The sequence below is a fragment of the Diplotaxodon limnothrissa genome, linkage group LG10 (genome assembly GCF_057381915.1).
Source record: "Diplotaxodon limnothrissa isolate DT_005_m linkage group LG10, D_limnothrissa_male_GT1.1, whole genome shotgun sequence".
NCBI lineage: Eukaryota > Metazoa > Chordata > Actinopteri > Cichliformes > Cichlidae > Diplotaxodon > Diplotaxodon limnothrissa.
The window spans coordinates 25,337,701-25,356,585 of NC_140605.1; the positions used below are offsets into that span (position 1 = coordinate 25,337,701).

The 18,885-nt window shown below is 38.3% G+C and overlaps 1 protein-coding gene across 1 annotated transcript in view; it reads right to left on the bottom strand.

The window, feature by feature from the left end:
• fstl4 (follistatin-like 4) overlaps nt 1-18,885 on the bottom strand; it is a 215,420-nt gene that overhangs the window by 21,314 nt on the left and 175,221 nt on the right. Inside the window, exons 6-9 of the mRNA XM_085363999.1 lie at nt 15,826-15,992; nt 11,093-11,213; nt 8,005-8,166; nt 2,775-2,909 (exon numbers count right to left, since the gene is read on the bottom strand). Coding sequence (XP_085220125.1) covers nt 2,775-2,909; nt 8,005-8,166; nt 11,093-11,213; nt 15,826-15,992 — 585 coding nt within the window. The remainder of the gene's footprint in view (nt 1-2,774; nt 2,910-8,004; nt 8,167-11,092; nt 11,214-15,825; nt 15,993-18,885) is intronic.

Below are 18,885 nucleotides of genomic sequence, written 5' to 3' on the forward strand. Positions count from 1 at the left end.
ACAGTTAATCTGCTGCCTTTCATTTGTCACTGACCTCACTATTTCCCTTGACAGTACCAACTGAAATGTTTAAATTGATTTAAACTCAATTTTATGGACTAACAAAAAGGTCAGTCTTAAGTGTTTCAGAAGTGTTCACAGAGATAAATGATCTTGCCTAAGGGATGGCAGTCTCAGAAGCACTTCATGTTGCAGCTCTGCTGTAAAGGCAAGATTGATAGATACCAGTCTGAGTGAAACACCTGACATTCCTTAAGTGCCCTGGTCAAAACTCAAAGACACCATAAGATATTTGAGGGAAGACCTAAAGGTGGCAGTTCACAGACGCCACCCATCTAACTTGATAGAGATTGAGAGGTTGTGATAAGGAAGGAAGGACTAAGCGAACTGCAAACGTCCATAGACTTAGCCAAGAAGGCACAAAGCGGTAACGGCTACTGAAGCAGCCTCCCACAACTCTTATATTTAAGAGTCTGAATACTTTATTCTGTAGAATTTAGTTTTTAATTTTTAATACATTTGCAAAATGTTCTCAGTTTGTCATGATGGTATTTCAAGTACAGATTAATAGGAGAAAACAGCAATTTTGTTTATTAGGAACAAAAATAAAACTCTTTAAAGTGCTTGAAAAGCAAAAGTGGTCTGAAAATCTCACAGTGACTGCTTTGCTGTGTGTGTTCACAGAGGGGGATCTCTTAACTGCAGACATGATTATTTTGCTAATACTTCTGGTATATTGTTCCTGTTCCCGGATAGGCTGACTGAACTATTCCCCACGAGCAGCTCTTTACTTCAGTGAATCAACCTCAGGAAAACACATTACAGACAGACACAAACCTACATGCTACTGTATTCTTCTGGCGTGGAGTTTTTGATGTCGCCCATAAAATCTGTTGTTTCCTACTATAAAAAAGAATGGGGTCAAATAGAAGATTATTGTGCCTGACATTCATCTTTTATCCGTGCCACCCTGTCTCAGCAAACATCGTTGGCGATGTTTTCACAGTGTCTAGTCATTGCTGAAAAATAGTTTCAAAATAAAAGTTTGCAAAAACGTTACCACAACGTCAGTTTGAGTTATGTCTTCAATTTTAAGCTTAGACATTGTTGTTAGCTTTTCGAGTTAGAGAAGGTTTGAGTTTACTTATTATTTTCTACCTTCTTATCTTTTTTATTGATTAGAATAAAATGAGAAAACAAAATCACGTTATATGAACAGTTAGAAGAGATGAAACATCTCACCTTGAATATGACTCAAAACCACAGCCTTTTGAGTTTCATTCGTCTAGTTACCCCACTGAGGTAATCAACTTCTTGTTAAAAAAATAAGAGCATTCATAAGTCTATGATATTGAAATCATGGACAGGGAAGGGATAATTGTAAGGATATGATGCCACCAATTAAAATTAGATGCACAAAACCATAAACTTAAGCTTAAAAGTGGTGTTTATTAAAAACAGGGCTTAGTAATACTAGTCTGTCTCTTGTATTTGGACAGGTGTTCTGTGGACATCTGTTCAGGGCCATCGACAATCCATATGTCACTGAATAATTACATATGGTTTGCAGTAATCTAGTCTTTACTGTACTTCTCACTTTAATGATGCTCTGATGCAACCTCTTCTCTATGTGGAAACAAAGTCAACACCCGTTTGTCTATGATTCAGTTTTTACTGTTGTTCACAATCAGTTTTGACCATGGAGGTGATGTTGGGGTTTCAGCCATGTGTGGCTTTGGTGTGGATACGATACGATAGCTATATAGTGTTGTGGTTTGATCTTAATACTACTGCAAAAGAAATGTGGCTTTAAAGTGTAGCTGCTGAAATGCTGCTTCACTGTTGGTCTAATATGAATATGGTGATTCCTTCTTTATTTTTCTACCATCTGAAGGCATAGGGAATTGGCTCACTGTCAGCTGACATAAAGCAGTTTTGGTGCTTATTAGGTTCACCACTTACTGCATTAAAAATTTAGGAGATGCATGGAGCATTTGCTGACGCTTGTCTGCACAGGACAAATTTGAGCAAGCTTATTTTTTTTTAAAATAATAGAGCTGTCCACATGTTGGTAAATGACTGTAATTTGTTTGTGCTATGTCTTTATTACATGTCTGAATTTTATTTCATTATACATGATGATCTGACAATCGTTTATTGTGGATGATGTTAGTCTTGTTCTAGCCTAGTCTGTATAAATAGGTATCGCTGTGCTAACTTTGCTTAGATTTCTCAACAATTAGTAAGTGCACCATCAAAAAAAAAACCCAAAACTGTTCAAAATTAGCATTTTGCTCTCGTCAAAATCAAGCTCCTGCCTTTCCTTTCTATTGAACATTCAAAGAGGCAGCAGTATAGACAGTGCATCCAGGTGAAGGCAGGCTTGTAACTGTAAGCACAATCAAAACGCTTTGTGAGCACAAAGACAATAAGAGTTCTTATCACACCACCTGTCCAAGGCTTAAACAAGTAGAAAAGCTTAAAATCAAAATATACTTGGCTGCTGGCTTAAACAGCAGAGTCCTTTTCTTTTACAGTAACCTTGCAGGTAGTGGATCCACATGAGCAGCAGTGGGAGGCGAACAGGCAAATTGACCAGTGTTGTTTCTGATCTCAGTGTCATCAGTACCTCAGTTCACCCTTCACAATACTTTCATGTCGGGAGTGATTTTTTCCAAAATATTATTTTCTAAGCTTTTCTTTTAGAGTAACTCTTATCAATTCAAATATTGACTTCTTACATAAATAGTGAACTGTGACTCTGTAGGACTTACGAGTCTTCTTAGCCGAATCTTCAACAAACAGAGACGAGATGTCCTCATCCACTCCCACTTCATTCTTGGCAATGCACGTATAAGCTCCTGTGTCCTCGTAGCGGACGCTGCCAATAAAGAGTTCACTACCGTTCGCTAAAGAGGAGAGGAAACAAAATCAAACAGGTATACACATTACTGATGCAAAGCTACTATACACTACAACCATATTCAGAGTGTTTATTTTTTAAAAACAAACTTTTAAATTTATTCAACAAATTCGACATCTTCACTGTGTTAAAATTCTGTGATCGAATCATGAATATATGTGTGGTCGTGCATCTAACAGAAGCACAATGAACCAAATACAATAATAATGCAAGTAATGTGTCATCAAAGGTGCAGGGGAAAAGAGACTAAAGACACCTGGGAGCTATAAACCCCCCCCCCCCCCCACAGAGTTTGATCAATATTCTTGTGTCCACAGGCATTTTTTATCTCAATGAAATCAGAGACATTGTAGCTACATTGTAGCAGCATGTACAACTTGGTCAGACTCTCTTCTGGTCTATATCTGGTCGCTGTGGTTGATGAATACATTTAATAGTATTCAATCAAAATAATATACATTTATTATCCCACTATCCAACAACAGGTGTCCTAAATTAACAGTACTGGTTAATTTGACCAAAAATATGATATGACCAAAAATATTTATCACGATATACATTTGAAAATTTGCGATAACGATATAACTGACGATATAATTGACACTAGACAAAATACTTTACAACTCCTCAACTTTATTAGTGCAAAAAACAAACAAACATCAATGTATTTTACTTAACCAAGCAGCTGTTTTTTATGTGCATTAAAGTTATATAAAAGTTTAACAGTGCAAATGCAAATTCCTTGCTGACAGTTTAACCAAAAGGCATTTCCAGTGGAAACTGGCCGGCATATCCTCAGCATAACCATGTTTAATATCCACAAAACTTAAAAAGAGGTTATACACACACAATACAGTAATATTATGTTGAAGCGCAGTACGTATCACTCCGCGAGGCTCCTGCCTACGATAGCCGTAATGCTCCGACAATCCATCAAAGTGCTGCGGGTTCGTAGCTTAGCAAAGTCGTACTAAAACATTTGACAGATTTTCGAGCGCCATGTACCACATAAAATCGTTTCGAGGTCAGTAAACACAGCCAGAATTCATACATAAAGCACACGGGATTATAATCTGTCGATTTTCAGAAAAATCAAAGGATTGATTTTAAGTGTGCCATATTTTCAAAAAAACACGGTAATAACGACGGCCCGCTAGCATGCTCTACCAAAAATAGTGCTTTGTTGTGTGTCTGACGGATGAAAGCCAAACCAGTTCCACACCACTGAAGTTGCAGCATTTTTACAAACCAGTTCTGGTTCATCCGTTTCATTCAACGATCTGCTTTCGCTCTTCTCATTCTCCGTCGCCGCCATGCTTTTTCCGCCATGTGCGTATGAAAACAAAGGCACTGCGCATGCGGGTTTTACCCATATTCTATCGCAATATTTCATTTTTCTAATCGTTGCCCAACATTATACCGGTATTACCGTGAACGGTATGATATGGCCCAGCTCTAGTACTAGTAACAACCAAAAAATTTTTTTTTACATTTCTGTAGTGGTAAATTAACCAGTATGCACTATATTTTATATTGCTAATATATAATTATTGTTAAATTTTCAAATTTATTGTTTAAAAAAAGTTTTAAAAAAGTAAAGCACATTGCTATTTATTTTAATTAAGATACCTAATTACTTATTTACTATAATAGTTTTACTGGTTGTATGCTGCTGCACATACATGAGTTACAGTTTTTTCCCGTACATACGTGCAGCACAACACTGTTGCTCTCAAGTTTCAGAATCATATTCTGAATCGATAGCAACAGGTGATGCTGGTGACGTTTAGAGACAAAAGTCAACATCAGAGGTGAGCTCTCTGATGTTTCCTGCGGCATGCTGTAGCTTTGTGATCTAGAGCTGCACTCTGATCCTTCCTGTAGTACTTCGTTGATCACACAAGGGGGATTTGTCACAGTGGAGCTCTTACAATCCAGGATGTATAAAAACATTAAAGCAAGCTTTCATTTTCACCCCTTTCTATACATCACCTGACATAACATTTAGATAACATCAAACATAGGTACCATCCTTTTCCCTCACATATACAGGATACCATGTGTTCCACCTGCTAAAACTTAAAGCATTTTTAATGGAGGTCTTTCTATAGAATCCATAAACAACAATGCCGCACACAGCTTGTTAAAAAAAAGAGAAAAAAACAACAACTGTTCTTCATCTTAACCTTCTAATTCATGGCCAGTGGGTTAGGGAAAAAAAACAACACAGACATTGATGCAAAGCTTTTCACATTAGTGAAATGTCTTTTGGATTCTGATAATAATTCTCTTTTATCGGAGGAAATGCGTGCAATGCTTTGAAGTGACAGTGCCTTAAAGCACTTCTAACGTCTCATGGAATGAGACAGCACTTTAATTACTTCTAATTCATACTGATGTTCTGATCAATTCTTATTAAAAACCACTGAATCAAGCACTTAAATGAGTGTTTATATCCTCTGCATGTTTGCAGCGCCTGTGATGATGTGACTGGTTTTGTCTTAAGCTGAAGCGATCTCATTTTCTTAAACGGCTCCCCGCAGGATTACTGCATAGGTGAACAGGACATGTCACCTGATTCAGCAGCTCCTGTTAGCTTTATTGGGCTTTAAAGCACCTTTTAACTCACTGTTGTATTACATTTTTGCACACCACAAGTGAACTGCTTGACCTCAAGTAAGAAAGAGTAAATTAACCCTTTAAGACCTACCATAGAACCAAGTCCGCCAGAGCTTATATTATATTTTTACATGCTGTGGAGCCATTTTTGGGAGCATTTCAAGTTGCTATACATCAATACAACCATTACAGCCTAAATTTTAATAATATGTTGGCATTAAGTGCATAGTAATTACATAAATTGCAAAAAAGTGCAATAAACTACAAAAAAATTGAAAATCGTTTTTTGCTTTTTTAACATATATTTCTAGTTAGAGAAATTTAAGAGGCTTATCCCTCAAAACTGTAAATACAAAAAAGTTGCACAAAATAGTTTCCCACCACAGGAAATTTATTTTGAGTGTCTTCATAGTTATATTTTTGAAATACACCAATTTTTATATACTGCAGGAAAAACTAAAATAAATATTATAGTGCAAATTTGCAAAAAAGCAGCATTTGCATCAAAATAAACTATTTCCAGCAGTGCAATATGAGTCCTAAGCATCCCAGAAACGACACAGAAAGTCATAAAGTCAAAGATAACTTTTAAAAACACCAGTAAAAGCTCATGAGGCCCTGATGGTAAAAAAACAAACAAACTACATTTCCGCGAAAATGACGTCACTTCCGGTTTCGGGCAGGTAATGGCGGACATGCAAAAGCTCGCGCTGACGTCTATTCCAACGTAGGAAGTGTTACGAACAGCTGATCGGATCGGCAAAGCGTGTTTCTGGAATATTATATTTTTGTTGCTGCAAGTGCTTTTTATGCAGTTTTTGCAAAAGTATATGTGGAAGGAAACCGTGACTTAGGACAAGCTGATGGCATAAGATGTAAGTACAACTCCTCCGGTTTCATATGCAAAAAATTTATTGCGCTAGCTTACATGGTTGCAGAGCTACCGGGATTTAAAAATAGTTACGCAAAACAGAGCGTGCCCGCTCCGACCGACTTTAAAGGGTTAAAAAAGGTTACATGACACGAGAGAGGCTGCACAGACACACACACACACAGTGATAGTAATTCATCAGTGGTCTCACTTAATGTGTTATCGGCTTCCATCGTGATGCTCTGTAGCCTTATAAATGCTGCTAAACAATTCAGATATATTCTTCAATTAATGCAGCTTAAGTAAGCTACCCTTGACCAACAAGGTAGGTGGTACAGAAATATATTGCCCCCCCCCCAACACACACACACACACGCACACACACACACACTCCAAAAAAAGAGAAAAAACAATCCACTGACTCTTCTGGGTCAGAGGAATTATCTGTAATCTCACATGTTGAGATTTCCCTGCGTTTCCTGTTTGACAACAAACTAAATGACAGAAAATATGAGGCAGTGTTCTAACAGTGTTTTCAGCACTGCAGTACTTCCTTTACAGTTCAACTGTGGCTCGCAATCAATACTTCTTACTATCAGCTGTCAGTGCGTTGTTCAAATTTTACAGAAACCTATGAAAAAAATGAGGATAGGGGCAACACTTTATATTATCTTTATTAAACTCCCATCAATACAAGTGCGTTGTGGAGATAAAATGGTGAATTACTCTTCCTGTGCTTTGATCACTTTCTCCCCAACCACGGCCAGATTAAAAAAAAGGAACTCTGCGCTACATAATTTGCTTTTCCATGCTATTCTTTTCACTTACCTAGATGTTGTTTATTGAATAAGTACAAATGATCACTTTAAATAGGGCTGCTGCCCCTTTCTGCTGCCCATATTAGTTGGTAAATCTGAAACAGCAGCTACTGCAGTGTTTATACGGTGGTGAACCTTGCAGAACCTCCTTGTTTGAGTGTCTAAGGGTTGATAACAGGCTATTACCATAGGTAATGATCCACACACAGCCAATAAACTTTCCTTTAATGAGAACTAGGCCGTAAAAAGGGAAGTTGTGCTTCCTCTCTCTGATATTGAGAGTGTATCATAAAACAAAAAAGCCTTCTTGCCCAAATAAGTTGTTGCCGTCTTCTGTCACACAGTGTATTTCTTTTTATCTTCAATCTCCCATCTCATTCACCATCTAATAATAAGTATGTTTACATTGTCAGAGGAGCAAAAGGATGTAGTGAAAGAGGGCAGCTGAATTTCTTTTCAATCATGGTTTCATCACAGTGGTACAGAATGCAAATAAACTGAAAGTGTATGAGAAATTATTACTGTGGACAAGTGGAACCACTGGCTTTTCAATAAAAAAAAGTTGCTTAAATAAAATAGCAGCTTGAGTTTCAAGATTTGTTTTCATTAGTCTTATACATTGTGGTGGTTTATAAAGATTTATGCTTTTTCCATTGTACACTGTTGTTGCTGCGTATTGTGCACTTGGAAGAAATCACTTTACCACCGAGCTGTGACACACAGAGTCCGCTAAAGCAAAAAATATGCTGATAGCAAAACACTGCAAAACTCACCTATGAGAGAGAGCTGTTTGGAGGATCTCGGCTGCAGATCCATGCCATTCTTCAGCCAAAGGAGTTTGGGATTTGGGATGCCGTCGGCGTGGCAGTGGAGGCTGGCAGATACGCCGGGCTCCTGAGCCTGTGTCTCTGGATAGACCAGGATCACTGGAGGGACTGGACGCATATACACAAAACCAAAAATACAAATGGAAATAGTAAAGCGGCAAGTGAAAACATAATTACACACTGTTTCATTGGTAGACCGTAACTCCTGGGGGAATATAACACAAACACCCACACACACAGTGGGCAGAGAGGAATTTGTCTCACCACAGCATGGAATATATTCACAAATAACAAGAATCCAAGAGCTCTGGGGCTGCTTTATTACAGCTTGAATCCTGCAAGAAATAGATGTCGGACGTATGTGTCACTTACCACCTCCTTTGGAGAAAGAGCCGTAAATAGATGTGGAGAAATTGAGGAGGAAAAATGAAATATGAAGTAACAGTTTACATGAACAGGTAAGATGCTGTTTTCGGATTATTGTGCTTTGCACATTTTGTACCGTGGGCCAGCTGTCAAATTCTGACAGACCCTTCCTCCAGGAGCTTACTCACCTCTCCCATTCAGCTTTCCTCATTTTTTAAATGTTACCCCTTATAGCTCTTTTTCTCTCCTGTTTCTGTGTTTAAAGTGCTGTGCAAAAGTCTTGAGCCACCCTTTGGTTCTTTTCATTTTCAAAGAGCCAGACGTTCTTGTAATCTTTCAAAAAAGGCAAGTAACTCGAGGGATGAATCAGTGTTGTGTCTACGCATCCAGAAAATGTAGCCAAGAACCAGTTTTAAATGATATCTTTAGGCACTCTTGTTATTTTGCAGCCTGTTGTAAAAGAACATAATTTCTTTTGTTGAATCTATGAAAAATGACAAAGCAGTCTGACAGGAAAAAAATAGTGTTTTTGGCCAATAAGGTAATTCAAATATCTAAATATTTGGCATATTTTGGCATGGCGTGTAGTGTGTCCTCACAACGCATTGAAGAATCATCTTCAGTAGATGATCAGTATCTGAAAGTCATGTTCTTAAGAAACATGAAAATTTTTTAGCAAAGACCTCACAAAGGACCCGACAGATGCATCTGGCCCTTCACTTGATCTCTTTACTGGTCGCCCATGCCTCTAGAACCTAGAAATGGTCTCAGTGCTGTGTTTCAGGCAGTGGTGTTGGTGACCTTGTCAAGGTTAATGGAGTTACGAATATAGAAAATCTGCATCAGATTTTGATCCACCATACAATGGCATCTGGAAAGCATCTGATTAGCAATAGCTTCTGTTTTTAAGCATGACAGTGATTCCAAACACACTGGCAATGCAGTAAAAGCATACCTGGATAGGGAAACACACAGTGGAACAATACAAGTCATAGATTGACACAAAAGAACCAATTTCCAGAGGAGCTTTGAATGTCTTTTAAGAAGCCTGGAGAACAATTCCTAAAGACCTCCAAGTTTTGGTATTGACTTCCACGCTCTTTACAATTGTCCAAACTCTGTTTTTTGCCTTATATACTGTGTTTCCATGTATGTTTGCAGACGTTTGAATAAATCACCGAATCTCTGTGTTGTTTTCCTCACAAAGTATAAAGGTTAAAAAGAGTTTCTTGAGACTTTTGCACAGTATTGTTTGTCTACCTCAAATCCAACATTGTAATGACCTGCCTTATCATCCTACAAAACAAACATATGATGAACTCCTTCTTGCCAAAAGTATCTATAATATAGTCTGTATGTGACGTTAACTGTTCTGTTTCATTACCAAAACAGCACTTAACTAAACCAACCCTTTCTCTTCTTTCAACATTACTAATGTTTTTAACTTTTTGACATTATTAATGTCAAAGATTTCATATATACTTCTCTTATACTGTCATACTACAGGGTACGGCCACGGCTACTTCACCAATACTAAAGCTGCAATATCATCATTCCTCTCACCAAAGAAAAGAAAGCACAACAGGATACAAACCGCCCACTTAGTATAATGTGGCACTTGGCTCATTTCCAATGCACCTTATCTCACCTTGTCATATCTTATTTGAAATACCTTGAATCCCTAACACAAACATTTGGTAATTGCTCTTTCCTGATCACTCGCCCTTCAGTCCCCCTGTCTGTCTCCATGACTCCCTTCACATCACTCCCCCTCCCTCCTTTTTTCCGACGATTCCACAAAAAATACCAAAACAAAAACAAGACAAAAAAAGGACCCATTGTGATCCCTCCATCGGAAGAGGCTTAGTTTAATCATTTGTATTCCGCGTTTGAGGCTGAATACATTCAGATTCAAAAACAAAAGCACAGTTTAAGAGAGATGTTGAGTAAAGTATAACAGTAGCAGAGACGAATACTCTAATTTCGGTAATTATTATGAGTGAGGCAGCGCTTTGATAACTTCACTGGTGTTCTGTGTTTCTGCTGGTTTCTAAATGAATACCAACCTAAGTAGCTTTTATCCACTGCACAGAATCAGCTGAATAGGCTGCATGCACTCACATTTCATTTGCAGCCTAATATGAAATTATGTTTTGCTCTTTGGCAAGAGTTACTTTGATGCAATGCTCCGTGTGCCCTTGTCTCCCGAAGCTCTTGTATGAACCATGCTACTTAAAAGACACTTCATCTTTGCGTTTTGCCTTTTTTTGTCATATATGAAATTAAATTTGATATCTTTTGCTTTTTGTTCTTCGTCCGGCAAACACTTTTATTTGTTTGACGTTTGCTAGACAAACACTGGAATAGATAAATCTTCATTAAATAGCTTCCTGAACAGAATGATTAGTTATTGGGAACATTATTCGATGGTGAGCCCTAGCTCCAGATAAACAGACTAACAAGACAGACAAAAAATGATGCAACACACAAAGTTTTTTCAGTTCATTACAACCTTTGCTGTACTTTTGGAATCATTGTTATGCTACTAAATTGATGTGAGACCAGCAAGACAACTTCCTGATGATATTCAAACACTAAATGCCATCAATTTTTTTCCCAGAATTTTGTCCACATCACCACTGTAAGTAAGAAATGAGCTACTACTGACCATTCACCTGGAGCACATGTGTCTGATAGAGGTCTTCATAGCCGTAGGCATGGCAACTGTAGTTTCCCATGTGGATGGTTGTCACCTTAGTGATGTACAGGGAGCCATCGTCCCCAAAGTCCTGAGATAGAGGGAAGAGATGGATGAGTAAAATTAAGTGAGAAAAGAGGCAAAAAGGCAAATGCGGTGAGAGGGCATGAAAAGTAAGGAAGAAGCGGGAGGAAAATTAAAGATGGAAAAAGAAGAGTGGGAGGTGTTGGAGAGGGAATACCGGTGAAGAATGGGGTGCAGAAAACATCCACGGGGAGTGAGGTGGAAAAATGAAGGTATCTTGATAGAATAAATAGGGATGCTTGAAGGGAACAGAGAAAGCAGGCACACAACAGCAGGGAGTGATGGGAAAAGACAGCAGAGAAAAAGAGTGATGCGAAAAGGACGAGAGACCATGAATCAACGGTTTCCCTGTTGAGCTGAAGCAGGCAACAGGGAATTTGATCCTCCTCTCTCCCTCATCACACTGCCTCAGCCTGATAAATGGCAAGGGTTAAAAATATAAAGCCCATTAGGTTGATGAATGGAGCGGGTTGTTGTTGGTGCAGCATGCGACAGTCACCAGGGGGTTTCCAGCCACAGCTTAGGGTGGATTAAGGCATTAAATAGTTTGCTGTCCCACCAAGTGGCAGAGCAGATGTCCTGATGCAGCTCTGTCATGACATGGAAACCACAAATGGCAGCTCTTCCTTTTCTCTTTTCCTTTTTTGAGGGCTCTAGAAATTAATGTGACCTGACAAGGGGGCGGCGTTGTGACAGGAAAAATGTGAAATGATTTTCCCGTAAGATAGATGGAGGAACTTAGGCAGCCTTTCAAGTTCAGGATTTACAATTAAGAGAAGAGACAGCGCTACACTGGCAAGGACAATTAAAACTGAATGGGCCACTCGGACTGCAAAGTAGGACTGTAGTACAGTAAAAAAAAAAAACAAGGGACTGAGGATGGCGGTCTCCTAAAACTGACTCAGTTGAGGTACCTTGGATTTTATCTTCAGTTTGTCAGCTGAAATTATGTTTTGGTTGGCTGTAAACTTCAAAGTAAGTCACATTTATCTGTGATACGGGTCATATCACAGATGAGTGATCTTAGGCACTAAAATGTAAACCATAAGGCTTAACATGTGTTGATGCAATGCTCTGCAGGTCCACTTGACTGTAGTGCAACTGGGCAGACATCGTAATGGTTAAATATAAGATTTTCTTTTAGAGGAAACAATTCAAGTCCAAGGTAAAATAAATTAAAACCCCGTTTTTCATCTTTGACTAATACATTTACATGGTGATGACCAAGCCTGCATTGTCTCTGGGTAGCTGGTGCTATTACTGCCTAAGAATAAATGGGAGAGACCTGGCCTGCAAACCTCATCATAACGTAATTGTATTAGCCGTTAATCTTTGAGTTTGTGAAATGTGCTGATGACACATGGACACAGAATTAAAAAAAGGTGTTGGAGAAAAATTACAGGGTTTTATTACTATTCAAGGAAAATTACACACTTGAATAATAAGAGCAGTCCCAGAGTTACACAGAAAGATGGTCAGTGGCCACATTCAAATTAATAGATCTTAAATCACTCGCGGAAATTATTCCTTTCACATGCAAAACTAAATCAGAGTCTCCTTTGGTTTGTTCTCTAATGATAATCATCATTAATTTACCTTGATATACAGAATAGAGCCGAGTAGTACTATAGTAGTAGTAGAAGTAAGTATCTGCTTCTATATCTGTTTAATACATGTTAGCAATGCATATGCATATGGAAGCTCTCTATTAACTTTTTTTTTGATGAAATATAGCTAATTTCATTTCCCAATAATCAGTTTCCTATCGCAGCACTTCATATGAACTGAAAACTGAATCCACCCATATACACAGTGCGTTACTTTTTGGGGGCACAAAATGTGAAATGCCTTTTTTGTGATCGCTGGTGAAAGCACTGAGAAAGAAGCTCAACGGAAAGAGAAAAATATGGGCAAAGCTAAAAAAAAAAGAAGAAGAATAGACTGACTGTGATAGAGGCTCAGCTTTCTGGTTTCAATGAGGTTATATATGCCAGAGAGCAGGACTACTTCAAAAACTATCAAATAAAACTTCTGAAAACAATCCTGTTTCCATTCTGCGCAGCTCAACAGGAGAGAAAGGTGTGCTGAAAGGACTTCGACAGGAGAGTAATGTCCCGTCCCTCCTTTCGCTGGTCACCTCACAGAACCACTGTGGTCCAAATCAACTTGTACAAAATGCTACACAATAAAAATAAAAAGTCTCAAAAAGACAACAGATCTGTGTTTGTTTCTAACACCCTGCCCTTTTTTGATGCAATTTAACTGTTCTTACATATGAGGTTTAAAGGGAAGTTTGCCTTGGAAAATCTATTTAAAGCTGCCCTGCATATGGATATTAAATGCATAGATTTCTATTATAGTCCTGTATAAATTGCAAGAACATGTGCACATGTTGAGATGAAATATACCCTGCATCAATGAGATACAAAATCCTAGCATAAACTTGAATATTTACCTTTAGCCCTTTATGAACTAATTTATTTGGATGCCTACATTTTCATTACTTAATGGCTTCTTTATCTTTCGTTTAGCCACTTAATCTCCAGAGATGGCTGTCCAAACTAGCTTAATTGACCAGTTGGCCACAAAAACTTGGCACGTTGCATTAAGTATGCAATTTCTCTTGTTCTTTCTGGCACCGACATCCAGTGTGTGCAGAATAACACAAAATATTAAGAAGCTCCACACGCAGAGGTTATCCCTTTCATTAATTCTGGGATTTAGTTTTTAAGCTTCAAGTTTGATTTGAGTGACTAAAAAGGAAGCCAAACAAACTCAAGCTTCCTCTCCCACCATTTAGATCACTGTGCTCTGTGAAAATTCATTATGCCCGGTCAAAAACCCCAAGGGACCTCTGTTGCCATCACCTCTCCTCCAGTCTCCACCTCAACACTTGACATTGTTTATCCGCTCATCATCACAGCGGACCAACAAGGCTGCTCATTAACATGCAATTAGTGAATTGTGATCCGGTTGTGGATAAAGCAAGGCCGGCACTGCGCTGTCACCTGTGCAGATGTGTCTAAACAGGAGCATGGCGACATAGTTCATTAAGCACTGAGCGAGGTATAATTGCACCATTTCATGGAGGGTGCGAGGGAATCGTTGTTTTCTTTATTTAATTCCTCTCCTTGATTTTTGTCCCCGTCCTGCCCTGTTTTGGTTTCTCAGATGCTGGTGGATTATTAGGTGGGGTCGCGTGATAAGAGGTTCCGTTAAATGAAGAGCACGGGATTCTCTGCACACCTTCCATCATTTCAGATCCCCGATGAGCATTTTATAAGTATCACAAGCAGTGTGTGAATACAAAAAGAAAACAATATGCTAGTGATTAGAGACTAACTGAAAAACTCCCAGAACTCTTAACGCTTTTACAGCAGCGATGTGATTTTCTAATTTTAAAAAGTGTTAATAGACTTTCTGGTTTCAATCCATGTGAAGAGCCCCCCGACTGTGCCCCCATGCTGCTGAAGTTTACCAAATATTAATTAGGCGGTCCACTCAGAAGAACCTTTGGCAGACAAACACGCTCACATGCTTTAAGGTTGTGCGTGTGCATTCTATTTAAGTCGATGTCAAGACTGATAAATATGTTTTATAAAGTAACTACAGGACTTATGTAATTGTAGAGAGTTTCCTCATGAGTGCCTGGGAATTTTAACCAGCACAGTTTTACTAATATGTTTTTATATTTACACAGATCGCTCATAGAACTCTCAACCTCATTTTCAACAGTAGATACACAGCAAACAGAAAGTTGGCAACTATAGATGGTAAAGACATTTAATTAACTGGCAGTTGAAGAATCAAATATTTGTATCTATGGTCAGAAGAAACAAAGCAGATGAAAAGTAGGTGGTAAATTTTTGCTTGCTTCTACTACAACAGCTTATAATTATGGAAGCCCGTTTCCACCACTAAAAAAGAAACAAAAAAGTATCCATAACTCAAAATTTCAAGTTATTTTCTCAAAATTTTGAGTTATTTCCTCAAAATTTTGAGTTAGCTCTGCCAATCAGTAATCTACGTGAATAACGTCATTTTCTTGTTACCCGGAAGGATATGGCACAAAGGAATGCGCACTCAAAACCAGATTGTAACAAATTGGCACTTTTGAGAGTACGTTTGCTGATAGCAACTCCATGTGATTCAGCTAATGACACAAGGATTTCATCATTTGTGAAGCAACGCTGAAAATACTCAGCAATCTGTGCATTCATGATTGGCTATAATACTGGTAGCTTAGCTGTAGCATTTGTAGCTGAGGGCTGCAGCTTCCGGGTAACAAGGAAATGACGTCATTCACACAGATTACTGATTGGCAGCGCTAACTCGAAATTTCGAGTTAATAAATCAAAATTTCAAGAAAACAACTCAAAATTTTGACTTATGGATTCTTTTTTTTTTAGTGGTGGAAACGGCTTCCATATATAATACCTGACTTACACAAGCAGTTTATGTACAAAACCTTATCCGCCAATAAAAATCAAACAACCTCAGTTTTTAACTGCTTATAGCCATAAAGAACCAGCAACTTGACTTTGTAGTTGTGTAGTTTGCAGTTGCGCACCAACAACCACAAATAATTACATCAACCAAGGAAAAAGACATGAACTCACATTGATGTCCTCCAGGTCCAAGAAGTTTAAGATGATGCCATTCCTCTTCCAGATGACTGGTGGGCGCAGCGTCCCCTGGATGGCGCAGGTGAGGACTGCACTTAGGCCCACTGTTACTGTGGAGACGCTGATTCGCTGGTCCTCGGCCAGGCTCAGCTGGACAACCTCTGTTCAAATGAGAGCATGAAGGAAAATAATTTGCGGTTGGCAGAGAAAGAGACAACAGTAAGAAGAAAGGATTGAGAAAAAGGGGAAGATGGAGAAATAACGAGAAAAATCACAAATCTGAATGAGTGCTGATGAATTGGAACTATAGCCAAGCTGAACACATTTCTAAGCATTCATCTCATTACAAGTGGACCGAGGAGGATAAACAGCTGTCCGGCTGTGAAGGATATGCAGTATGAAGAAAGGCCACATATCAGAGGACACGCAGCCAGCCAAATATCATTCTTCTCATTAAGGGAAATTTATGTTCATTGAAATGGCCGTCCAATTCAATTCACCTTTACGGCAAATTAAGAATTATTCTTCTCTGTTCCCGCTGGCGCTATAAATAGTATCTGTCGCCAAGATGTGTGGCCAGGCACCAAATCTACATGGTCCCAGTAAGACTTTGAATCCAAAAGCTTCATCATATACTTTGTACTGTCTTAAATGTAGTCTGGGTCATGGGATATGTTATAACACGAAACATGTATTTTAAACTATTAAATATATTGTGTGGCCTGTATTGCACCACACCACCTCATCATTTGCTTTCCAGTTTTTGTATCGGTTTAAAGTTGATGCATGTATGCCTGCTGCCAAAAGATATTATGTGTATCTGCAATTCATTTGAGTCACAACTGACATGATACGTGATCCCACGTCAATACTGGCTCAGGAAACAATTCAATAAATGTAAGTAACACAGATACCTGACAAAAATCTCAGTGGAGCCAACTGAGAGCAACAATCAGCTAATCACCTCATGTGTAACACACACACACACGATTTTATCAACTGATCCTGTTACATGACTTTGCAGCACTGAAATAGTTATAGAAAGGGTATCACACTGAGGATACACTGATGCGAAAACACACAAAAAATACTATTACTGGAATCCCTGATGACGCTAAAGACCAAATGCAATCACATAATATTACAGACTAATTAGCATATTTTAATTGTTAAACATTGCTAAATATAAGGTAGTTAATATAGTTAAATATAAGGAATAATTTGAGTCCATTAGACTTCCTGACCTATGTAAAAGCAACATTTATTTAGACACCATTGCAATTCATTTACTTTTTCTACCAATATTAGTGAACAATAGATTTATGGATATTCTCTTTCATGTTCTGTGGCATCTAACAGTGGTTTCTAGTGTAATTGTTATTCAGCGCGTTACTGCCCGACTTTGACAGTAGTGTCATTTATTTATTGCAGCTGCTAAAATTAGTGAAGCATTACAAACTTGAAAGTATCTGCCTGCCATGGAGCTTCTTTTAGATCCAAAAAAATGTTGAGGAACTGATTAAGAATAAACTAAACTTAGTGTGATGACATATTTTTACACACCTGACATTTTGCTATCACAGCTATCCGAATGCTTGTAGAGAAAAAAAATGATTAAAGTTTCCTAACTTCATCTTCCTCTCCATGTATTTAATCTATCATAACATGCAGCATCATAACACATAGACCTACATGAAGAAAAAGACTAGAACACTCCTAAATTCCTGACTGAATAACAGTGGTGAGGCCAGCATCACAACAAATCGCCATTTTGACATCCACCAGGAACAATATTTCATTGTCCAAACAGACTTCAACGAGATGGCTAAGAGACTTTGAAATGTTTGTTGGGGAACTTGCTGTCTGGAATCCGACTGTGACAAACCCTGTTGTAAAAGACCCCGGGATATTAGCTGTCTGTTTCACATAGCTCTCCAGATGATAGATATATCCATGCTGACAGCTCGGTCTGTCAGTGATATTTCAGAATGCCTTGGGTACAGTACACTGCCAGGTCCAACAAAGTTATAATTCAGCAGATCAGTAATTTGGGTGGCAGAACAGGCTTTGAGTGACATGTGGACAGATGAGGGATGAAATGCATTGATCTGACATGGCTTGGAGGGGTGATTTCAGGTGGTACAGTGAATTTCAAGTAGACCACTGCTCACACTGAATTTAATACAGTGCATTGGAAGCAAGACCTGTGTAGCTTGCTGTGTGTTTATGCAATGAATGCTCACTCTTAAGACAGACGCAACCATCAATACATTATTTAAGGGTAGAGTTAAAAAGTCTCCATGTTCATTTATGAAATGTAATTAATATGAATTATGTGCAGAACAGCTACAGTTTATACAAGCAATAAACTGTAGTCTGTAGTAACTGACTTAACACACACTCGTAGATTTCCTTATCAAGATATAATATCAAAGATCTGGTCCTCAAACACAGCAGCAAATCTAAAATAGAGCAGCTAAAAACAAAAAATGATCAAGGTGATGCAAGTGCCGAGCCAAAGTCCAAACCTTAACCTGGCTGACGTCCTGTAGCCTTAAGAGAGCTGTGCACAACAAAAGTGTGCAAATTTTCCTCCAAATCAATGCGAGATACTGATAAAATCATACGAAAAACAATTGCTGCAACTTGTTGCTGCCAAAGGCGTCTCCACAAGCTCCTAAATCACGGTGTGTATTAGTTTTTCAGACTCTATTTCTTCATTTTGGCAGTTTTTGTTATTTGTCACGAGTTGTTGTCCACTAGAGTTTGGTTTTAAATAATTTGAAATTTAATAAAGACCAGATGACGTGATATGTCCTAATAGATAAAACCATAAAATGGATTAGGATGTTCTTTCTTTTCAGCATAACTGCATATTGAGGCTGTTAACTCCAAGTTTGTAATCAGTTTAATTCCACAGACAAATTCTTGCTATAAGAACTAACTGCGTACTGAGGAAGAGGGGAAAATAAGAAAACTGGTTGCACTAGTATGCTGTGTTTGTGTACTTAAATCTCTGTTTGAGGACTACATCAGGTATAGGTTGGTGAATTT